Here is a 25,051-nt window from a genome sequence, read left to right on the forward strand (position 1 = left end):
CCCCTTTAACTGCCCTCACCAGGTCTACCCTCCGTACGTTCGCCTGGTCCTCGGAGGCGGAGGCCGCCTTCGTGGACCTCAAGCAACGGTTCACCTCTGCTCCGGTCCTAGCCCATCCGGACTCGGAAGTACCATTCCTGGTGGAGGTGGACGCCTCAGATCTCGCGGTGGGGGCGGTGCTCTCCCAGAGGTGCAGGAAGGATGGGAAGGTACATCCCTGCGCTTTTTTCTCACGTCGGCTGTCCCCGGCCGAGTGTAATTATGACGTGGGAAACCGTGAGCTGCTGGCCATTAAATTGGCTTTGGAGGAGTGGAGGCAGTGGCTGGAGGGGGCCGCACAGCCGTTTGTGGTGTGGACAGACCACAAGAACCTGGCCTACATCCAGGGGGCTAAGCGCCTCAATTCGCGTCAAGCCAGGTGGGCGCTGTTTTTTACACGCTTCCAATTCTCCATCTCCTTTAGGCCGGGGTCCAACAACGTCAAGCCGGACGCCCTCTCCCGGCAGTTCAATCCGGCGGACCGGTAGGAAAAACCCCACCCCATTGTTCCGGAGACCCTTATTGTTGCCCCTGTGTCGTGGGGGATCGATAAAGTGGTGAGAGCGGCGCTCAGGCGGGAGCCGGATCCGGGGGGAGGACCCCCGGGGAGGCTGTATGTTCCCAAGACGGCGCGCTCACGGCTGCTGCAATGGGCGCATGCGTCGTCCCTCACTGGCCACCCCGGGACTGCCAGGACCCTGAACTTTATTCGCAGGAGGTTCTGGTGGCCCACAGCGGAGAGGGATACGCGCGCCTTTGTGGCAGCCTGTCCTGTGTGTGCGCGCAGCAAGACATCTCGCCAGCCTTCAGCGGGGCTACTCCGACCACTCCCCATCCCCAAACGCCCCTGGTCCCACATCTCCCTTGACTTTATTTCAGGTCTCCCTCCCTCTGACGGGTTCACTACCATCTTGGTGGTAGTGGACCGTTTCTCCAAGGCGGCCCACTTCATCCCCCTCCTCAAACTCCCCTCGGCCCGAGAGACGGCCGACCTGGTGGTGCAGCACATCTTCCGGGTGCATGGTCTCCCGCAGGACATGGTGTCGGATCGGGGTCCTCAGTTCGCTTCCAGGTTCTGGAAGGCGTTCGCGACCAGCCTCGGCGCCTCCGTCAGCCTGTCCTCCGGCGGAATACGCTGTCGCCGGACCTGGAGGCGGGTGAGGGCGGCGCTTCAGCGGGCGTCGGTTCGGTCCCAGCTTCAGGCCAACCGCAGGCGTCGCCCGGCCCCGATCTTTCGCCCGGGGCAGAAGGTGTGGCTCTCGACCCGGGACCTTCCCCTCCGGGTCGAGTCCAGGAAACTAGCGCCCCGTTTCGTGGGTCCGTTCAAGGTGGTGCGGCGGGTGAACCCGGTGGCGTATAGACTACTACTCCCACCTTCCATGCGGGTTCACCCGACCTTTCATGTGTCCCTACTGAAACCCTTCGTCACTTGCCCCATGTCCCCACCACCCCCCCCTGTTCCCCCGCCACGCATCATTGATGGACAGACTGTTTATACGGTACGGAGGATAATGGATTGCCGGCGGAGGGGTAGGGGCTTACAGTTTTTGGTGGATTGGGAGGGGTATGGGCCGGAGGAACGGTCCTGGGTGCCTCAGAGGGACATATTGGACCCAAAACTAATTACAGACTTCCGCCAACTACATCCTGAGGCACCCAGGTGAACGGCAGGTGCCGTTCGTCGGGGGGGGGGGATACTGTAAGGGTTGGGGAAGCGACCTTATTGTGGAGCGACCCTTTGGCGCCCTCTGGTGTTTTATGGAGTCTGGGAAAGGTCAGACCACAGAACACACAGCAACACCTGAATCCCGGGGCCTCTCTGAGTTCTGAGGAGGAGGAGGAGGAGGAGTGGGATGTGATAGAGGTGGAGGTGGAGAGTTTGACCATGGTCCCTCCATTGCTACCCTGTCCTCTCTGCTGTGAGGGAGGTGAGTGTTTCTGTCCATCACACACACACCTGAACCGGCCTGGCCATGTGGGAGGCCAAGATGAATGTGCACGCGGAGCGGGCGCGGCAGAGGCAGCAGGAGGCCGCTCTACTGGGCCTCTCCCAGGAGGAGATCAAGGCCTACGGCAAGAAGCGCAAGTACGGGGCGGCGGCAGGGGCTAGTCCGGGACCAGGCCAGACCAAGGACAAGGGAGAGGGGCCCGTGACGCGGCACGCCCCCTCTCCCCTTCCCCCCCCCACCACCGCCTCTCTCCCAGGTGTGCACCCTGACGAAAGAGGACAACCGCAAGGTGGGGGAGATCCCCGAGGACGAGAGCTCCATGTGCTGCCCCTCTACAAGGTCTCGCTCACCGATGAGCACGGCAGCGAGGAGGGCCAGCGGCAGAAGTTGAAGTTTATTATGGGGAGACTGGAGGAGACGGGAGACACGGGAGACTGGAGTCTTTGATCCTAACCGAGCCTTCTCTCTGACACAGGAGCACCCCACACTGCCATCTGGGATCAGAGAGGGGTGTGTGTGTGTGTGTGCACGTGCGTGTGTGTGCGTGTGTGTGTGCCCGCTTGGGTAGCAATCAGCTACTCTTAACACCCCCTCTATGAACTCCATCCAGGTGGACTGGGCGGTGCGGGAGAAGGACAGAGATAACGTGATGGACGTTGACAGAGATAACGTGTTGGGGGAGGAGATGGTGACGGAGAGCTGCTCGAACCAGGAGAGCTCGAACCAGGCCAAGCTTCTGGAGCTGATGGACACGACTGGTTACGAAATGGTTCAGGAGAACGGACAGAGGAAGTTTGGTGGACCTCCTCCAGGTGTGTGTGCGCGTGCGTGTGCGAGAGGAGAGTGTGTGTGTGTGTGTGTGTGTGTGAGAGTGAGAGTGTGAGTGTGTGTGTGTGTGTGTGCGCGTGCTTGTTGTGTTGGGTGTGTTTCAAATCCTTCACATAGTACAGTGTTTATCAGTCTTCCCAAGTCCTGCCGACAGCGCCGCCTGGAGGCCAAGAAGGCCGCCTCGGAGAAGAAAACCGCGGTCGTCAAAACACACAACTTCCTGGACCCCAACATCGGCGGCGTGGCAGTGGCCCCGGCCCACGGCTCCATCCTGATTGAGTGCGCCTGGCGCGAGCTGCATGCCACCACGCCGCTTGTAGGAGCCAATTACTTTGGATGAGGTTTATGATTTTGCATTTATAGTTTTGGATAAATTCTACACTGGAAATGTTAATAAGTATAATGTAGAAACAATGTTTTGATATATGATTTGTATCAGCATAGGAAACCCCTTTGGTTTAGCCTTCAGAGCCCATGTTAAATATTGGGGCTGCTGTCACTTTAAGAACATCAGACCTCTTTACGTTGAAGGTAACTTTCTAGATTGTTCTAGGCAGTGTGTCGGTGATTGGATTTGAGACTGGAAGCATATAGTTTTTTGACCGTAGTCGTAGTTGCAAAACATAGTTTACGAAATTCACAATCTTGCTCATGTAAAGGAGATCTTACCTGTGGAAATTGGAATACAACTTTTGATATCTTTTTACATCGGAGTCCTGTGGATTTTTGGTATTCTAAACGAAGGAGTGCAACACACACGAGTAGCTAACTGTAGCAGCTAAAAGTCCATCGTCGGCCCCTCACATTAGTCAAAAAACGATATGCTATAAACTGGTTCACACTTCTGTATTTAACTTATCTTTTGGAAGACAGCCGTGTGTGGACTGCGGCTGAGAAGAGGACCGAAGTGAAGTCAGAATTCCCATAAATGTGTGTTCATCATCCCCGTGTCAGAAATGAACGGTCAAGCCGATATGGAGGTGGATTACAAGAGGAAATACAAAAACCTTAAACGCAAATTGAAATGTCTGGTTTATGAGCAGGAATGTTTTCAGGAGGAACTTAGAAGATCTCAGAGAAAGCTGCTTAAAGTTTCCGGAGACAAAAGCTTTCTTCTCGACAGACTGTTACAATATGAGAGGGTGGACGAGGACTCTTCAGACTCAGATGCTACAGCATCCTCAGAGAACAGTGAAGGAGAGGGACACAGGGATAGGGAAAGAGAGAGAGATGGAGGAAAGAAGAGAAGGAGTAGTCCTGGTGTTACCCTTCCTTCATCCTCATCCCCTCATCTTTCCCTCCTTTCACGCCCTGGAGTGAACTCCCTTCAGTCTGCAGGCACTACGCCCTACCTCAACACGTTGCCCTTCCCACCGGAGTATTTGGCTCCCCCAGCTGAGCGAATTAAGAAAGAGAGAAAGACAAAGACGCCCAAACACAGGAAAGAGACGTCGGGGAAGGTGGTGGCCCCCCTGGCGCCCCCCCCCCCCGCGGCCAGCGCCCCGTTCAGCTGGGTGCCCCGGCAGATGCTGAGTGGAGACGCTGCGGAGGAAGAGGGGGAGAGCGACGGAGATACCACTTCTTTCTCCTCCACTCTGGCTGCTTAAGGAGTTTCATATTCATTCTTGAGGCTTGCCTTTGCTCGCTGGCTGTCTGGGGAACTAGAACTGCCTCTCTTGTGCCTTGTGTTCCAGGCACAGAAAGCAGTCTGGTAGTGGGTCAAAACAACAGAAAATGCTGGATTTCTAAGGGCAGATGACTTTGCAGGGAAAGCAGTTTGTTCTGACGTTATGCCTGTTAGCTAAAGTGTGCCTAAGCAATTAAATTACTTCTTGCCTGCTAGCCTCCTTCCAAGTTGGCCTTTATGTGTTGTTTCATTCCTGTGTTTAAGATTGAAGACAATGTAGGAGAGATGCGAGAAAAAAAAGAGTGGTTCGGCTGCCACAAATCTGCAAATCTAGTCACAAATATTTTGAAAGTAACATAAGTGATATTTTAATAATATTGTTTTCAATTGATGTTAATCAATGCCTGTATTAATGTTGATTACTGCCAATTTATGTTGCCTTGTATAAAAGTATAATAATTTAGTGATTCGATTTAAGTTTCAACATTTTAAAGCTTTATAATGTCATTTTTGGAAGCAAAAACGTGTTACCAGGTTATGGTAAAAAAAATATACTTTCCACCACTTGGATTTCTTAAGACTTTTTATACGTCATATAGGAGACATTTATGAGCAATAAACAGTTGAAAGATTTTCTGTTGCAATTTGTCTGAGGTTCCCTCCTCTTTTCTCACAAAATGCCTGTACTATATACCGTATATCTAAATGACAATCAGAGCAACTTGAATTACGTGTGTGCAGCCTTTGGCTCAAAAGTTATCAACGTTTCATTTCCAGAGTCTCTTTTGACAATCTCTTAAGACTTAAGACATAAGACTTTAACATTTTAAATTTCCTTGAGCCGTTTCTTGAAGAGGCCCGACCGCTCCCACCCCACGCGCATCTCCCTGGTCTTCTATCAGCACAAGAACCTGAACCAGCCCGTCCACGGCCTGGCCATGTGGGAGGCCAAGATGAATGTGCACGCGGAGCGGGCGCGGCAGAGGCAGCAGGAGGCCGCTCTACTGGGCCTCTCCCAGGAGGAGATCAAGGCCTACGGCAAAAAGCGCAAGTACGGGGCGGCGGCAGGGGCTAGTCCGGGACCAGGCCAGACCAAGGACAAGAGAGAGGGGCCCGTGACGCGGCACGCCCCCTCTCCCCTTCCCCCCCCCACCACCGCCTCTCTCCCAGGTGTGCACCCTGACGAAAGAGGACAACCGCAAGGTGGGGGAGATCCCCGAGGACGAGCAGCTCCATGTGCTGCCCCTCTACAAGGGGGGTTCCAGCAATCCTGCATATGGTGCCTGTAAGTTATGAGCTTCCAACACCAAACTAAATCTCATTATTGTTTGTTTTCTGTCTTTCAATGTGTCATTTTGTTATTGTATTTCTTTCTTTTTATTTCTTGTACATTTTCATCATTTGCTTGGGCACACCTTCCTCAAAGGGCTACGTTACTGATTGTACCAATTTAGTTGTTAACCAATATGCTGTATATAAAGTGTTCTGGTAGTATTCAGTGTACGAGCGCAGACCTGAAGATCTTGTTAATTGTTACTTGTGTTCTGTATTGGATCTGTGTTGACAAACCTTACTGAAGACTGTGTTGAGTTGTTTTGTTTTGATGCATCTAGATTCTATTTTGACGTTGACTTACATGACCTTTTTCTGTGGTGATCATTATGACTCTTGGAACCACATAATAAAAATAACCACTCAGTTACAACTGGCCTGTTTATTTACATGCTCCATCTCTGCTCACCGACGAGCACGGCAGCGAGGAGGGCCAGCGGCAGAAGATGAAGTCCGGTGCCATCCAGGTGCTGGACAACTTCCGCCGCGCCGTCCGCAAGCTCCCCGAGCCGGCCAAGTCCTGCCGACAGCGCCGCCTGGAGGCCAAGAAGGCCGCCTCGGAGAAGAAAACCGCGGTCGTCAAAACACACAACTTCCTGGACCCCAACATTGGCGGCGTGGCAGTGTTATAGACTACAGGTGTTATAGACTACAGGTGTTATACACTACAGGTGTTATACACTACAGATGTTATAGGGGACAGGTGTATCCGATTATTAATGTCATCTTCTTTATCATCACTACAGGAAGAGTATCGACAGTCATAGGCAGAGCTGAGTGAGGATTGCTGGAACAGTTTAATACGTTGTCATGTTCAGTTTGTACAATGTCAAGAGCCGAACTATTCTATTTTGTTAGCAGAAGTGTTCACCATTAGCTGGATTTCCAACTTGTATTGGATTATTTGGAGTTACGCTCCTGACCAATAACATGTTATGGACTTATCACACAGTCAGGCTTGACACGGACACTGGTTAAGTGTTTACAACAAGAAAGTTAGTAGTTTGGATGATTCTTTTGAGGCACGTCGCTCCCGTGCCGAGTCTCATGCTTAGTCATCGCCTCTAGTGCGTTAAAAGAGGTTTTAATCTTGTGAAAAATGTGATATTGGTTTTGTTTAAATTGTTTAAAAATGTGATGTTGTTTTGTTTAAATTGTTTTAAAATGTGATGTTGTTTTGTTTTCTAGATTGTTCTAGGCAGTGTGTCGGTGATTGGATTTGAGACTGGAAGCATATAGTTTTTTGACCGTAGTCGTAGTTGCAAAACATAGTTTACGAAATTCACAATCTTGCTCATGTAAAGGAGATCTTACCTGTGGAAATTGGAATAAAACTTTTGATATCTTTTTACATCGGAGTCCTGTGGATTTTTGGTATTCTAAACGAAGGAGTGCAACACACACGAGTAGCTAACTGTAGCAGCTAAAAGTCCATCGTCGGCCCCTCACATTAGTCAAAAAACGATATGCTATAAACTGGTTCACACTTCTGTATTTAACTTATCATTTGGAAGACAGCCGTGTGTGGACTGCGGCTGAGAAGAGGACCGAAGTGAAGTCAGAATTCCCATAATCGTGTGTTCATCATCCCCGTGTCAGAAATGAATGGTCAAGCCGATATGGAGGTGGATTACAAGAGGAAATACAAAAACCTTAAACGCAAATTGAAATTTCTGGTTTATGAACAGGAATGTTTTCAGGAAGAACTTAGAAGATCTCAGAGAAAGCTGCTTAAAGTTTCCGGAGACAAAAGCTTTCTTCTCGACAGACTGTTACAATATGAGAGGGTGGACGAGGACTCTTCAGACTCAGATGCTACAGCATCCTCAGAGAACAGTGAAGGAGAGGGACACAGGGATAGGGAAAGATGGAGGAAAGAAGAGAAGGAGTAGTCCTGGTGTTACCCTTCCTTCATCCTCATCCCCTCATCTTTCCCTCCTTTCACGCCCTGGAGTGAACTCCCTTCAGTCTGCAGGCACTACGCCCTACCTCAACACGTTGCCCTTCCCACCGGAGTATTTGGCTCCCCCAGCTGAGCGAATGAAGAAAGAGAGAAAGACAAAGACGCCCAAACACAGGAAAGAGACGTCGGGGAAGGTGGTGGCCCCGCTGGCGCCCCCCCCCCCGCGGCCAGCGCCCCGTTCAGCTGGGTGCCCCGGCAGATGCTGAGTGGAGACGCTGCGGAGGAAGAGGGGGAGAGCGACGGAGATACCCCTTCTTTCTCCTCCACTCTGGCTGCTTAAGGAGTTTCATATTCATTCTTGAGGCTTGCCTTTGCTCGCTGGCTGTCTGGGGAACTAGAACTGCCTCTCTTGTGCCTTGTGTTCCAGGCACAGAAAGCAGTCTGGTAGTGGGTCAAAACAACAGAAAATGCTGGATTTCTAAGGGCAGATGACTTTGCAGGGAAAGCAGTTTGTTCTGACGTTATGCCTGTTAGCTAAAGTGTGCCTAAGCAATTAAATTACTTCTTGCCTGCTAGCCTCCTTCCAAGTTGGCCTTTATGTGTTGTTTCATACCTGTGTTTAAGATTGAAGACAATGAAGAGGAGAAGAAGAATGTTGACTTGTTTGATATTTTATTTAAGATGGACATAATTATTTTATGGAAATGTAATCAATTGTAAAATAAATGAATGCACATTGTGGCTGTTAATAAAATCTAAGTATAAAAAAAATGAGCAGCGTAGAGCCAAGTTTCATGACCTGGCAGGTTTTGTAAACAAGCAAGCTGAAGAAGCCTTGGATCCCCTGTTGGGGAACATAGCAGATGGAGTCAGGAGCCAAGCTAGAGCTCACAATGATGAGAGGTCGACCAGAAAGAGTGGCGGTCGAGGAAGCTTTACCACTGCTGCTACAGTGGTAGGGAATTCAACAGAGATATATGGTATAATTGAGGTTTAACCATCATTTTGTTAGTATTCTCGAAAAAGAGTGCATAGACAAGTAAAAAGGGGGCGAAACTAAATGTATTAAAAATGTGTGAGCCTTTGGTGAAGCCATCCCAAATGGTGTACATAGATTAAATACATTTTGCAAGGCATTGGCACTTATTGTATAGCAGCAGCTCCATGTTTGAGTGAGTTATGAAGTTACAAATCCATAGGTTATTTCTTCCCTGTCCACATTATTATCTCCATTAAATGCAATGGTTGTACTAACTGTATGCCATCAAAACATTTTCCAGGGCAGAATATCACTGACCAGGCAAAGGGCCTCCAGGATACATCTTTTGATTTTATAATTATTTCATTTTCCAGGTGTCTCTCTGTTGACAGAGGTTTGTTGTAAAGTCAGAACAATCTGTTCATACACATATTTAAGAATTCTGCAATTGTATTTCAACACAGTAGGCTTACTGACAGGTTACAGGCAAGAGCTTGTGCAGGTTAGCAATTGCTAGTGGAGGAGACTACTGTATCAGATTTTTTCCCCAGCAGTTTGCCATTGAGCTGCTACTGCTTTCATATTCAGTTGAGGCAGGACTATATGTATTCCATAGACAACACTTGGTTTATTCACCACACATGGATACTTAAATCATATGGAAAAGTATTTAGAAAACAAATGCGGGGTAAAGAGGGACATACTCTGTGCTTTTTCGAAACCTTGTATCTTCTGTCAAGGAGAACAGCACGCCATGGAGCACTGCGAGAAGATGAGGAGGTCTCTTCACAAGGAGAAGATAGACTTTTTTAAGAATAAAGGTCTGTGCTTCGGCTGTCTTAAACAAGGACATATAAGCAGGGACTGCAAGGAAAGGCTAAGCTGCCAAGACTGCCAGCTGACACACCCTACGGTTTTGAAGAATATGAAGCATATGAAGAACAAGGCTACATCTATTGAAGCTAAGCACGAGGGCGAGTCACCGGATGATGTACACAAGAGCGAGCCATCGGATGGGGGCGAAGATCATTCGGTGGTCAGCGGATGCATCAAAGCAGAGACGAGAACCTGCAGAGCCACTGGGGCCGGCAACACTGAGACCATCTTGGCGATCGTTCCGGTCCAGATCAAAGCTAAGAAGGGCAACAAGGTGTTGGCTACCTACGCTTTCCTCGACCCAGGCAGCAATGCCACATTCTGCACTGAGAAGTTAATGTCGGCACTTAACCTCACAGGCAGGAACACAAACATCCTGCTAAAGACCATGGGGGGAGAGAGGATCATAAGCAGCCAAGTGGTATCCGGCTTAGAGATCTGTAGCTTGGATAGTAATGACTTCCTGGAGCTGCCCAACATCTTCTCTCAGAAGGCTATCCCAGCACGTAAACAGAACATCCCACTACAAGAGGAGGTGGATAAGTGGCCCCATCTCAGTCAAGTACGGATCCCGGAGATTCAAGCGGAGATAGGCCTTCTCATTGGGACTAACGTACCCAAGGCTATGGAACTATGGCAGGTTATATCCAGCCAAGATGAAGGGCCGCGGTGAAAACATGACTGGGCTGGATTGTCAACGGTCCCCTCCGGGAAGACCATGGCCACGGAACCACAAGTGGACTCATACAGGTCACATCCAACCACTTATCAGTGGCAACGCTGGATGAGCTTTGGAGTCAACAGTTCAAGAATGACTTTCCAGAGGGTCAAGACGACAAACTGGAGATAACGAGGGATGACATCCAGTTTCTGGAGATGGTCTCGCAGTCTGCTAGGCTCACAGAGGGACACTACAGCATTAGTCTACCACTAAAGAGCACAGTCAAGATGCCAAACAACAGAAGAGTAGCTGAACAGCGAGCTCTCAACTTGAAGAGGAGGTTTATGAGGAATCCTGAGTTTCGAGCTGATTACACGGTGTTAGTGGATGATTGGATAACCAAAGGCTACGCAGTAAAGGTTCCCAAGGACGAGCTCAGCCGCAGCGACGGGAAGGTTTGGTACTTGCCACACCATGGTGTGTACCATACTAAGAAGAAGAAGATCCGAGTGGTGTTCGATTGTGGAGCGTCGTTCCAGGGTACCACATTGAACAACCACCTGCTACAGGGGCCGGATCTAACTAGTACTCTGCTCGGTGTCATCACCAGGTTCAGACAAGAGGAGGTGGCTATCATGGCGGATGTGTAAGCTATGTTCCACCAGGTTAGGGTGCCGATGGAGGATGCCGACCTTCTCCGGTTTCTCTGGTGGCCTTCCGGTGACACCAGCCAAGAATTGGTGGAGTACAGGATGACGGTGCACATATTTGGAGCCACCTCGTCTCCAAGTTGTGCCAGCTTTGCCCTTCGGAAGTGTGCAGAAGACAGCAGAGACCAGTACGGCGCCAAAGGGGTCGAAACCGTGCTGCACAACTTCTACGTCGATGACTGCCTCAAGTCAGTTAGCTCAGAGGAAGAAGCTGTTTCCTTGTACCACGACTTGAGAGCTATCCTTAGTTCGGGAGGATTTCGGCTCACAAAATGGGTGAGCAACAGCCGGGCCGTGCTGTCAGCCATTCCTGCAGAAGAACGGGTCCAAGAAGTTAGAGACCTAGATTTGGACCTGGACAAGCTCCCTTTTGAGCTAGCGTTGGGAGTCCGATGGTGTACCGAATCTGACGACTTCAAGTTTAAGATCGTCGTACAAGACAGACCATCCACGAGAAGAGGCATTCTCTCTGTAGAGTAGAGAAAGAATGTATATTTCTATCTAGCTATGTATTGGCTTCAAGGGCTATCTTAAAAAGTCAGCTGTATAGCTTGAAATCAACTAGCTAGTGTGTGTTTATCTTTAGCTAGCTACTACTAGCTAGTGTCAGCCAAGTAGATCATCTGTCCGAGCTGCGGAGGACACGAATACGGGATTGGACCTAAACATTTTCAACATCGTTTTTACTTGGTTTTAGTTGATGAATGTCCTCCTTAAAAACTTTATGAAGATTCCCTGCTGTCACCCTTGGAACTTTTATCTTTGTGAGAACTTCCAAAGGATGTATTACTGCTAAATACTTCAGAGAGAAGCGTTGGAACACATTTCCACCGAAATGGGGGGGAAATACAAAGTGTGGATATGTCTAACGTTATCTATCATATTAGTGCATCATTCTGAAGGTAAGGCTTTTACTTATTTGACAGTCACACAAATAATAATTGATATGAATGTGTGAAACTTGATTTCTAGACACGCCTGAACATGTTCATTTTAGGTCTTTCTCAGGGTCCTTCCAAAAACTGTAACATAGTTGTAGCCTTCACACCGGTGCGCACGGATTTAAATCCCATCAGATGCATGGAACATGCCATGGGAAGTATACAGAGAGCGACCTTCACCTGTTGGAAGACTTCGGAGTGGCTCGGTGTTTCAAGCCTAAAGGCTTTGGCGAGACAACATTCAGCCAACTGCATCACTTTGCAGATGCTAGTCAAGAGGGCTATGGAACAGTGAGTTATTTGCTACAGAAGAGCAATGACAACGAGCTTCATGGAGCCTTTGTCATGGCAAAGGCCAGAGTTGCTCCACTCAAGCCGATTACCATCCCACGCATGGAGCTATCCGATATCCCAGCCTGATCTAGGGGTCCTAGCTAATGTTAGCTACACTGATTAGCTGGCTAGCTCTCCTTTCCGGAGAGTTAGGGTAACATAATACATGATGTTAATCTACCTACTTTTGTCAACACCACTAGCCCATATAATATTGATAGCTAGAGCCCAGTATTTCAAAAACGTCTAATCTAAATTAGAATGATCCAGATTTAACCAGGCTGTCAGCACCATCCTCGGCTTGTGACAGGAACCCTGCTGGTGACAGGAATCCTGCTGGAATACGCTTAACTTGTTTATTTGTGTGTGAGTGTGTGTTTATTTGTGATTATTTAAATAACAAATGTTCAATTTCAAATATGGATCTTTTATCTCCTCTCTGTAAATAGTTATTTATTTAACCACACACGCCAAGCTGAACCGCAAGAAATACATCGCGGACCCTGCTTTTACAAGACAGCTTACTATGGGAGAGCTAGAAGGGGGAATCTCTATCCTCAAACCAGGAAAGGCAATTGGTCTGGATAACATCGCAACCGAACAGATCAAGCACTTCAGTCACAAGGCAAAGACGTGGCTTCTACAGCTCTACAATGAGTGCTTAACAACATACAAGCTCCCTAACATCTGGAAGAAAGCCCACATTATAGCACTGTTGAAACCGGGGAAAGATCCATCCGCTCCTAAGAACTTCAGACCAATCTCACTTTTAAGTCACACCTACAAGCTCTTTGAACGTCTGATCCTCAACAGAATCTGTACCTTTGTTGACGAACACCTCATCCCTGAACAAGCAGGTTTCCGCCCTGGCAAGTCAACAACTAGCCAAGTACTCAACCTCACCCAGTACATCGAAGACGGATATGAGGAAGGGATGGTAACTGGTGTGGTGTTAGTCGACCTCTCAGCTGCCTATGACACAGTCAATCACAGACGTCTCCTCAGCAAGATCCTGGAGACCACAAGAGACACCTTGGGGGCTTGATTTGATTTGAAGCAGGACACCTGAAGATGCCTCAGAGAACACACACCGGAGAGAAACCATACCAATGCTCCCAATGTGGGAAGAGGTTCAAAACAGCAGGAAATCTAAAGATGCATCAGAGACCACACACAGGAGAGAAACCGTACCAATGCTCCCTGTGTGGGAAGAGGTTCAAGTACACAGCAGGAAATCTAAAGATGCATCAGAGACTAAAGATGAAAACACTCCAGCTACCTGTAGAAAGAGGGGGCTTAGCACTCCCCAATATTTTCAATTACAATTTGGCCTGTCATGCTGGGATCATGTTGGAATGGTTAAAAGATTACCTTAATGGAGTGGGTAAACACATTGATGAATGGTGTTGTTCACCTGTAACTCTGTTAAGTTTGCTAACTGGTGACAGAAAACAAATACCATCAAGCATTAAGAATTCCATTATCTATAGCACAGTAAGAGCGTGGGGAGAAATTACAAGCCATACTGGTACGAAGGGATGTTTCTCTTCCCTGACTCCAATAATTGGTAATAAGACCTTCCCTCCAGGTATTAATAGTAGTGTTTTCAATGAATGGTATAGGAAGGGAGTTAGGGTCATAGGTGATTTATTCACGGACGAGGTTCTCATGTCATTTACCCAGGTTCAGTCTCAGTTTGCTATACCTAATAAACATTTATTTGCTTATTTACAAGTACGCCATTTCATAGATACCAATATTAAACTGTCTCCAGGGGGGCCAGTAAGGAGCTCTTTAGATGAATGTCTTACCCGGTTCTCACAACCTAGAGGGTTTATTTCTTATTTTTATAACTTTTTAGACACTTGCAACAAACATAATATAGACCATGTAATAGCTACTTGGGAGAGGGACTTGGAATCTAAGTATGAAGGGGCAGACTGGACTACATGTATTACTTCTTGCAGTAGCACTTTTTGCTGTAATAAATTTAAGGAGACTCAGTACAACATTTTGCATAGACAACATAGAACTCCATGGGCCAGTTTCACAGACAAGGCTTAAGCCTAGTCCTGGACTAAAAAGCATCTTCAATGGAGATTTTACATTGAAAGTGTGATTTAGTCCAGGACTAGGCTTAAGCCTTGTCTGTGAAACCGGCCCATTATATCCTTAATAAATTTGACCCGTCCAGATCACCACTTTGCTCCAAGTGTAAGGAGAAAAATGGCACTTATATCCACTGCTTCTGGCGATGTTCTACCATTTCAAAATTCTGGTATAGGGGCGAAAGAAAGAAAGGCTACACAGGAAGCATGCTGTTCAACCACAAGAATGAAACCATGATCATCTCGGTCCAGCCAGGTCAAGGTGACAAGGTGACAAGGCGGCCCAAGGCGGTTGTCCCCTGGGGGGGGGGTGGTGCTAATCAGGGGTAGGTGCCCCCACCCCCACCACACAGGGCACCACCGGCCCGTCTCGCCCGCTCTGTCGGGGAGGTGGAGCGTGAGCGCGTGCGATAGGACCCGAAAGATGGTGAACTATGCCTAGGCAGGGCGAAGCCAGAGGAAACTCTGGTGGAGGTCCGTAGCGGTCCTGACGTGCAAATCGGTCGTCCGACCTGGGTATAGGGGCGAAAGAAAGAAAGGCTACACAGGAAGCATGCTGTTCAACCACAAGAATGAAACCATGATCATCTCGGTCCAGCCAGGTCAAGGTGACAAGGTGACAAGGTGACAAGGCGGCCCAAGGCGGTTGTCCCCTGGGGGGGGGGTGGTGCTAATCAGGGGTAGGTGCCCCCACCCCCACCACACAGGGCACCACCGGCCCGTCTCGCCCGCTCTGTCGGGGAGGTGGAGCGTGAGCGCGTGCGATAGGACCCGAAAGATGGTGAACTATGCCTAGGCAGGGCGAAGCCAGAGGAAACTCTGGTGGAGGTCCGTAGCGGTCCTGACGTGCAAATCGGTCGTCCGACCTGGGTATAGGGGCGAAAGACTAATCGAACCATCTAGTAGCAGGAAGCATGCTGTTCAACCACAAGAATGAAACCATGATCATCTCGGTCCAGCCAGGTCAAAGTGACAAGGTGACAAGGTGACAAGGCGGCCCAAGGCGGTTGTCCCCTGGGGGGGGGTGGTGCTAATCAGGGGTAGGTGCCCCCACCCCCACCACACAGGGCACCACCGGCCCGTCTCGCCCGCTCTGTCGGGGAGGTGGAGCGTGAGCGCGTGCGATAGGACCCGAAAGATGGTGAACTATGCCTAGGCAGGGCGAAGCCAGAGGAAACTCTGGTGGAGGTCCGTAGCGGTCCTGACGTGCAAATCGGTCGTCCGACCTGGGTATAGGGGCGAAAGAAAGAAAGGCTACACAGGAAGCATGCTGTTCAACCACAAGAATGAAACCATGATCATCTCGGTCCAGCCAGGTCAAGGTGACAAGGTGACAAGGTGACAAGGCGGCCCAAGGCGGTTGTCCCCTGGGGGGGGGGTGGTGCTAATCAGGGGTAGGTGCCCCCACCCCCACCACACAGGGCACCACCGGCCCGTCTCGCCCGCTCTGTCGGGGAGGTGGAGCGTGAGCGCGTGCGATAGGACCCGAAAGATGGTGAACTATGCCTAGGCAGGGCGAAGCCAGAGGAAACTCTGGTGGAGGTCCGTAGCGGTCCTGACGTGCAAATCGGTCGTCCGACCTGGGTATAGGGGCGAAAGACTAATCGAACCATCTAGTAGCAGGAAGCATGCTGTTCAACCACAAGAATGAAACCATGATCATCTCGGTCCAGCCAGGTCAAAGTGACAAGGTGACAAGGTGACAAGGCGGCCCAAGGCGGTTGTCCCCTGGGGGGGGGTGGTGCTAATCAGGGGTAGGTGCCCCCACCCCCACCACACAGGGCACCACCGGCCCGTCTCGCCCGCTCTGTCGGGGAGGTGGAGCGTGAGCGCGTGCGATAGGACCCGAAAGATGGTGAACTATGCCTAGGCAGGGCGAAGCCAGAGGAAACTCTGGTGGAGGTCCGTAGCGGTCCTGACGTGCAAATCGGTCGTCCGACCTGGGTATAGGGGCGAAAGACTAATCGAACCATCTAGTAGCTGGTTCCCTCCGAAGTTTCCCTCAGGATAGCTGGCGCTCGAAGTCTCGCAGTTTTATCTGGTAAAGCGAATGATTAGAGGTCTTGGGGCCGAAACGATCTCAACCTATTCTCAAACTTTAAATGGGTAAGAATGCACAAAGCCAGCCCGCATTCAGCACACAGGAAAGAAACCAAACACATGCGCCCAGTGTGGGAAGATTTTTAGTGAAGCAAGACACCTGAAGAAGCATCAGAGAACACACACAGGAGACAATCCATACCACTGGTTGTTATTGGAATATTCCTTATTAAAGGAGTATAGTGTTTCTAAGGACATTTTGTCAATGTTGTTTGTTATTTGTTCATATTGTTATAAAACATGTTGTTTTGTACCTGAGTGCATTCACCTTAAGAACACACTCTTGATTTAATGCTTGTTTGGACAATAACTTGGTTACTTTCTTTATTTTTTTGTTTTGTTATCTTGATTTGGCATAATGTCCACGGTGACATGCTTTTTTGGTTGTCATTTCGGCAACATTTTTGTTTGCACTTTGCAAAGTATTTTACATACATTCAGGAGAACCTTTGTGGTAAAGAACAACAATTATTATGTTTGTTGTTGTCCCCCAGGAGTCTATTTCCCTGCCGTATAATAAAGCACAATGCTAGCTAGGCCTTGTAGAGGAGGGGCGATCAGGTCAGTAGGAAGTACTCATGTATTTTAGTTCTCACAGTCAATATTAACCCTCTATGAGTGTATATGCTTTCACTCAGTCCTGCTAATACTGTATATGGTGCTGTGACTCAGTCCTGCTAATACTGTATATGGTGCTGTGACTCAGTATACTGTATATGCTTTCACTCAGTCCTGCTAATACTGTATATGGTGCTGTGACTCAGTCCTGCTAATACTGTATATGGTGCTGTGACTCAGTATACTGTATATGCTTTCACTCAGTCCTGCTAATACTGTATATGGTGCTGTGACTGATCAGCCGCCTGAAGGTGAAGATCAGCACCCAGCAGGGAGACAGCGAGACGGTCATCAGGCAATTCCATGAGGCCCAGCTGAGCTACAAGACCTTGGCCCGGGAGGTAAAGAGCCTCAACCGCTTCACCCAGATGCTGGACACTATCCTAAACGAGAGGCTAACCAACTACACCACACTGAGGAGGTTACTGTCATGACAACATGCTATCACAGAAAGGCTACACAGGAAGCATGCTGTTCAACCACAAGAATGAAACCATGATCATCTCGGTCCAGCCAGGTCAAGGTGACAAGGTGACAAGGCGGCCCAAGGCGGTTGTCCCCTGGGGGGGGGGGGTGCTAATCAGGGGTAGGTGCCCCCACCCCCACCACACAGGGTTCAACACTCCCAGCCCTGGAGCGCTGAGGGCCACCAAGCATCACGTGTGTGTGTGCCCCTGTGTGTGTTTGTGTGCGCGCCTCCGTGTGTATGTGTGTGTGTGTGTGTGCGCGTGCTGTGTAGGCTCCAGGGTGGCACCAGGCGTGCAGCGTGGCCAGGGTCTGCTTGGTGCTTATTTGGGAGAAACCCTGGTGCTTTTCAGGGGCTGTAGAGCTCTCTGTACCTCATGTTGTAGAGACACTGGTCACGGTCACCACACGCTTCAACACGCTGTGGCCACTGAGGGCACGGCAACATGCATTTGTCCACAGTCCCCTCTCTGTGCGCTCCGTCTACATAACTAATTTGAATCCACTTTTCTTATTTATTATATGATACTAATGATGATGATTGTTGTTGATGTTATTGGTTTCTGCTATAGCTAATACAAATTGTACATACAGAAGAAAATATTTTATAAAAGCACTTTTGATCTTGATTTTAATGAGAAGAAAAAAAAAGAACGGAATATTGACAACTTGAAGCTTTTTGGTTTTTGGAATTTTCTCGAGAGAAGAGAGAGAGTGATAACAAATGTAAATATCTAAATATTTAGGTAAGATTATTTAACTGGTGAGGGATAATGACTAAATCATGAATGATTCTGTGGATTTTTGTCCATTCAGCTTGTCAGCCCTCATCACCAGAAAACACAACTGATTCTAAAGTGTTGTGTCTGTAAATGTATACCATACCTGTTATGAAGGCCCACAGTTTAGAGCCAGTTTTAGTTTCCCCGAAATCAGCCCTTTTTGCCCTGTTATTTCCTTTCTTATTTTCCATACTATTTCTGTACGTTTCATGAAGGTGTATGTATTATTATTGTAATGTTTATGTATATGTTTGATGACGTAGTATATCCGGGGTGTGTCCGTGACCCGGATGCTAGGTTCGGTGGTGTATATATAAGAGACGGAAGTGGTCAGTGTGTCAGTGTGTGATGAGAATCAGAACGAGAGAGACCAAACGAGAAGCCAATCTAAGATGGCGGATTCAGTAACACGCACACCGTGCAGCAGCTGAAGACGCCAGGAAAGTGATTATTGCGTTTACCACTGTAGCCCAGTTTAGTTGTGTCCCCGTTAGACAGCCTTGCCAGCAGCCGGCTGTTAACGTTGGACCACGCGAGACGCCAAACTGGACAGAATCGTCGCCTCCACGAGCGGACTGCGACCGAACGCTGACTCCATCGGAGCTTCGACGTGGACCACCGGACCTGGGCCCTTCACCTCGTCGTGGACCACGAAGACGGCCCTTTCCCTCCGCGTTGCTACGTCACCCCCCCCCTTTTGTCTGCTACCTTCCTCGACGCACATGCCATCCAACCAGGCCTCAACGCGCACCACAGTCCGGGACTATAAGCCTGTTCAGGCCAGATACTATGAGTGAGTGATTGAGTGTGTGTGTGGCCGGCGGGGAGGGAGTGTATATATCTGGGGATGTATACATCAGTTATGTAAATTAATGTGTTTGTTCATATGTGATACCGTTACCGTGTGTTAGTTGTTTGTATGCTAATGCTAATTCCAAGGCTAATGCTAATGCTAATTCCAAGGCTAATGCTAATGCTAATTCCAATGTTAATGCTAATGCTAATTCCCATGCTAATGCTAACGATAGTAACTGCTAGTCTAACGGTTTGCTGGCGCCCCCTGCCTGTATCCTCCTACACTGCCTATTTAGCTTAGAGTTAGTTAGATAACCAGCCCCTTCCTAAATCCTACAGTCCTTTTAGCTACTCCCTGGTTACAATTGGTCCTTCGAGCCGGATAGGTAGTGTAGTGATAGCATGGCTGAGCGCAGCCAACCAGACCAGACAGTTACCCCCCCTTCTCCGCCCCCTGAGCCAGAGCCACGACCACAGAGAGTCCCGCGGTTGCCTCCGAGGTTACAGGAGTATGAGCTTGAGCTCGAAAGCTCACTGAGTGGTAGCGAGGAGCGCACTCCACGGGATACGGTGGTCGGAGAGGCCGAGGTGTCCGCCGGCGAGCGGGTGGCTAGCACCGAGACAGCCATCAACGAGCACCAGCCGGAGGATGAGATGGCAGAACAGCAGGGTTTTGCCGTAGAAACGGAAGAGCAGGAAGGAGAGGCCCGGTCCGACAGCGCCTGCGGGCGGAAGAGGGAGGGCCTCAGCCTTAACGATCTGCCTCCCAGTACGGCGCGCTCGAGACCTAGCTCCTGCCGTTCAGTGGCTTCCTCCCGGTCCAGGGTTTCTGTGGGCAGTTCTGCCTCTGGGGCGGATAGCCTGCACTCCAGAGGGAGTAGTGCCGCGCTGTCAGAATGTATGCGCCAACAGGCCGAGATGGCGTTAGAGCGGGAGCGCCAACAGGCCGAGATGGCGTTAGAGCGGGAACGACTCCAGTTCGAGCGTGAACGCCTCCAGCGCCAGGAGGCGCTAGAACGCGAACGCCTCCAGATGGACGGAGCGGAACGCGCGGCGGAGAGGCAGCGCCAGGAGGCGCTAGAACGTGAACGCCTCCAGATGAACGGAGCGGAACGTGCGGCGGAGAGACAGCGCCAGGAGGCGTTAGAGAGGGAACGCATCCAGTACGAGCGCGAGCGCCTCCAGATGGAGGGGGCGGAACGCGCGGCGGAGAGGCAGATGGCGAGAGAGCAACTGCACGCAGAGAAGATGGAGGAAATGATGCAGACCATGCGCGACGTGTGCATCAGCAGAACTCCGTCGGCCCGTAGCTCCAGAGCATCATCCGCACGGCCCTCTCGAGTGCCATCTCCTGAACCCCCCGCCGATGGCTCCATGACCCCCGCCATGACTGTCCAACTACAGGCCCAGCTGACCACCTGGAAAGAAGAGGACCAGGGACCCGACCGCTACGCGGCCCAGAGGGAGCCAGCGTCGCTGCCCGGGAGGGGAGCCATTCCCCAAGAGCGTAGCACACCCCTAGGTCCTCCAGTGCACCAAAATGCATGCAGGCCGGACACCCAGACCGTCACTCCAGCCCCGATCATCCACTACAGGATGTTTCCCCAGGTGGAGGGACCCAAGTTCCCCTTCTTCAAGGACGAGGACAGGAGCCAGTATGTGGAACTACGCATCTGCCTAGACACGCTCTTGGACGACTCCTGCTCAGAGTCCTACAAATATGCGATTCTCCTTCAGCATGTGAGGAACCCCAGAGCCCACAACATGGTACTGGCCCATGCCTCCGCACCGACACCTTACACCAGAGCGCTCGCCGACTTGGATGCCCGCTACGGTCGTCCCTGGAACCACGCCCTTGCTGAACTGCAAGCCCTCGAACAGCAGGCCCCCATCAAGGATGAACGGGCGCTGGATGACTTCGCGCTCCGCGTGCACACCTTGGTTGGAATGCTGAAGACGCAGGGCCCAGCTGGCGCCAGCGAGATCAACAGCACCTCCAACGTAGAGCGGCTGCTCCGCAAGATCCCACGCTTCCGGCAGGAGAGGTTCCGGCGACAGCAGCGCGTTCGTAACCCCGGGAAGTTGGGTCTGAGCATGGCTGCCTTCGCGGAGTTCCTACTGGAGGAAGTGCATGACACCAACGTAGACGCCATGGGTTACGCTGAGCCGAAGAAGGAGAGGGAGAAGGGAGACCGCTGGGACAGGCCGAGCTCGAACCGAGGACGCCCAGTAGGAGTGCTGCACACGGAGGAGGAGCCTCGGAGAGAGAGGAAAGCCCGACCTGAGGGAAAGGATTCCTCTCAACCCCCTCAAAGGGGACGGAGAGGTCCACCGCCATGTCCGTACTGCACCAGCGAGCACTGGTTCAATGAGTGCAGTGACTTCAACAACCTGAGTACCGAGGCCAAGCAGAGGTGGCTCGAGGAGAACCAGAGGTGCTGGAACTGTGGGCGCGACCATCTGGCTAAGAACTGCACCTTGAGGAGAACGTGCAACCGCTGTGAGGAGGTCCACCTCAACATCCTACACGAGGTCTCCCTCGCCAGGTCCACCGAGGGCACCAGAAGCCCTAGGTCCGGTAGCGCACCGGAAGAGGAGACACCTGTCTACTATCTAGACCCAACCCAGAGCAGCGGCTCCAAGGTCCTACTGAAGGTGGTGAAGGTCCGACTGCACCACAACAACGCTGTGTACGACACGTACGCCGTTCTAGACGACGGGTCGGAACGGACCATCCTCCTCCAGGAGGCAGTGCGCCAGTTGGGGCTCCACGGGACTGAGGAGAAGCTGACTCTGCGCACGATACGTCGCGACCTTAAAGAGGTCACCGGGGCGAGAATCAACTTCTCTATCTCCCCGGCGGGGCGGCCGTCGGACAGATATCGGCTTCGGAATGTCTTCACCGCAGACCAGCTAGCGCTCTCCCGCTACGACTACCCCCTGGAGAGATTACGCGCAAGATATTCCCACCTACGGCGAGTAGACCTACATCCGATAGAAGGAGCGGAGCCAACCCTTCTCATCGGCTCGGACAACGCTGAACTGATCGTGTCGCTCCGTCCTCCGCTGAGAGGACCACGAGGCTGCCCGATGGCTGTTAAGACTGCGCTTGGGTGGGCCCTCCAAGGCGCTACCGAGTGGAGAGATAGAGACGGGAGAGCTACGTCATCCCTCCATGTCCGCACCGAAGAAGTGCAGACCATCAACTGCCTTCACACCAGTGTGGACTCCATGGATGCGGCGCTACTAGACAACGTCCAGAAGCTGTGGACGCTAGACGTTGCGCCATACAAGAATGAGAAGCTCTACGTACGGTCCAAGGAGGACGTCTACGCCATAGACCTCCTTAAAGCCAAGACAGTGCGTATCGAAGTCCAGGGCGTGAAGAGATACGTCACACCACTGCTCCGAAGAGAACTCATGCCAGAGTTTCGAGTATCCCCTCGAACCGTCCTACAGTGTCTGACCAGCACTGAGAAGCGTATGAGGAAGGACGAGGTCCTTGCTGCTTCTTACAGAGCGGAGATGAAGAAACTGACGGAGTCCGGTCTGGTGAAGAAGCTTGAGCCAGCCGAGGCGAGCCAGAGTGCCGAGTCTTGGTACCTCCCGCACCACAATGTTCACCACAACGGGAAGAACCGAGTGGTCTTCAACTGTAGCTACCAGGTGGGGAAGCTCAACCTCAACCGCTATCTTCTCCCTGGTCCAACCTTGACCCCAGCCCTCTTGGGAGTTCTGGTGCGATTCCGTCAGCAACCGATCGCAGTCAGTGGTGACATTAAGCGAATGTTTCACCAGGTCAGGATGTTGGAGGAAGACAAGCCACTCATGAGGTTTCTCTGGAGAGAGGACCCGAGCGACCCCGACCCCTCTATCTACCAGTGGGAGGTGCTACCCTTCGGGACAACCTGCAGCCCCTGTTGCGCCACCTATGCGCTACAGACTCACGCCGCGCAGGAGACGGCACCTCCTGGAGTGTTTGACGCCGTCCATAAGAGCTTTTACGTGGACAACTGCCTCCACAGTTCGAAGACAGCCACGGAAGCCCGCCAGCTAGTCCAGGACCTGCGTGCTCATCTCCAGGAGGGTGGATTTGAGATCTGCCAGTGGGCCAGCAACGACCCGCAAGTCATCAGAGACCTCCCGGAGGGGGCCACCTCGACCAGCAGCGAGGCTTGGGTCTCGCACTCACCAGATGATGCTCAGGAGATGACGCTCGGACTTATCTGGCAGTTCCAGACCGACACTCTACGCTATCGCAATAAGCCTGCCAAGCCCCAACGCGTCACGATGAGAACGATATACAGCACTCTAGCGAGCCAGTACGACCCACTGGGATATATCGCTCCCTTCACGACGATGGCCAAGGTGCTTGTCCGGGAGCTGTGGGCCCAAGAACGAGGATGGGACGATCCTCTGCCTCGTCACCTAGAAGAGAAGTGGAAGGCCTGGGAGCAGGAACTTCCCACTCTCCAGCACATCAAGCTGCAGCGGAGCTACTTCCCTCCCTCCACGGACCTAGAGAGGAGTGTCATCACGCTACATGTATTCTGCGACGCCTCGGAGATGGCGTACGGGTCCGTGGCATACGTCAGAGCGGCAGAGCCTGGAGGTGAAGTCCACGTTTCGTTTGTCCTGGCGCGTTCCCGAGTGGCGCCGAAAAAGCAACAGTCCATCCCAAGACTGGAGCTGTGTGCTGCCCTGAACGGCGCGCAACTGGGAAGGTTCCTGCTCGACGAGCTCCAGCTACCTCTGCTGAGCGTCACCATGTGGTCAGACTCCACTACCGTCCTCCAGTGGTTGAAGTCCAGCTCATGTCGGTATAAGGTGTTCGTGGGCACCCGAGTCGCAGAGATTCTGGAGTTGACTGAGGTGAACTGCTGGCGTTATGTAGACACCAAGAGGAACCCTGCTGACGTCATCACGAGAGGGGCAACTCTCCAGGATCTGGCGGAGCCCCACCTGTATCACACGGGACCAGACTTCCTACAGGAGCGGGAGTCAGAGTGGCCAGCCACGCCGGCGTTAGCAGAAGACAGAGAGGACAAAGAGCTGCGTAAGACGTTGTTCTGCGGAGTCACCCAGGTCGTAGACCCTGAGACTACTCCAGGAGAGGAGTGTGAGACGCTCGAAGAGCTGCAGAAGAGGATGTTCTGCTCCCAGGCCGGTCTACCCCTAGATACTACGCTCAGCGCCGAAGATTACACCGCGGCGGAGCTCCTGGTGCTGCAGAGTGCCCAACAGGATGCCTTCTCCCGAGAGCGGGAGTGTCTCGAGAAAGGGAAGCCGATCCCCTCGGACAGTAGACTCCGCGGCTTAGCTCCAGAGCTCGACGGTGTTCTCATTCGCGTGGGTGGCAGACTGCGCCGCGCTCAAGATCTAGACCTGGACACGAAGCATCCCATCGTGCTTCCCACTAAGCATCAGGTCACCAGATTGGTCATCAAGCACCATGATGACAAAGTGCAGCACGCGGGTGGAGAGCGTGTCTTCGCGGAGGTACGACGGAGATTCTGGATACTCCATGGACGGGAGGCGGTACGGAGATATCAAAGGTCCTGCTCGGACTGCCAGAGGTGGCGAGCCACGCCGCCGCAGCCCATGATGTCCGATCTGCCCGAGGACCGGCTGCGACTGAGACAGGCTCCGTTCCACTCTACTGGGGTCGACTGTTTCGGGCCACTCCTAGTCCGAAACCGGCGAGCCTCCGAAAAGCGGTGGGGCATCATCTACACGTGCCTGACGACGAGAGCAATGCACCTTGAGGTTCTGCACCAGCTCACCAGCGACAGCTTCCTCATGTCCTTCAAGAGGTTCACCTCCAGGCGAGGGACCCCTAAGACCCTCCGGTCGGACAGAGGCACCAACTTCGTCGGTGGTGAGGCCGAGCTGAGGGCGAGCTACGCTGCGATGACTGAGGAGGCCCGTGACCGACTCGCCTCCCAGCAAGTGAAGTTTGAGTTCAACCCCCCAAATGCTCCACACTTCGGGGGAGCCTGGGAGCG

The 25,051-nt window shown here is 51.5% G+C and overlaps 1 protein-coding gene and 1 pseudogene across 2 annotated transcripts; both read left to right on the forward strand.

Moving 5' to 3' along the window:
* Nucleotides 1-3,772: 3,772 nt before the first annotated feature.
* LOC308174227 (INO80 complex subunit E-like) lies at nucleotides 3,773-4,423 on the forward strand (the record flags this gene model as incomplete). Its single annotated transcript, XM_080549309.1, has 1 exon — nucleotides 3,773-4,423. The coding sequence occupies one exon, from the start codon at nucleotides 3,773-3,775 to the stop codon at nucleotides 4,421-4,423; it is 651 nt and encodes a 216-aa protein (XP_080405435.1).
* Nucleotides 4,424-7,376: 2,953 nt separating this feature from the next.
* On the forward strand, nucleotides 7,377-8,018 carry LOC308174228 (INO80 complex subunit E-like; annotated as a pseudogene). The gene has a single exon. The product of its transcript is annotated as an INO80 complex subunit E-like (transcript).
* The last annotated feature ends 17,033 nt before the right edge of the window (nucleotides 8,019-25,051 follow it).

The sequence above is a fragment of the Nansenia antarctica genome (assembly GCF_963989245.1).
Source record: "Nansenia antarctica genome assembly, chromosome: 19".
Taxonomy (NCBI): domain Eukaryota; kingdom Metazoa; phylum Chordata; class Actinopteri; order Argentiniformes; family Microstomatidae; genus Nansenia; species Nansenia antarctica.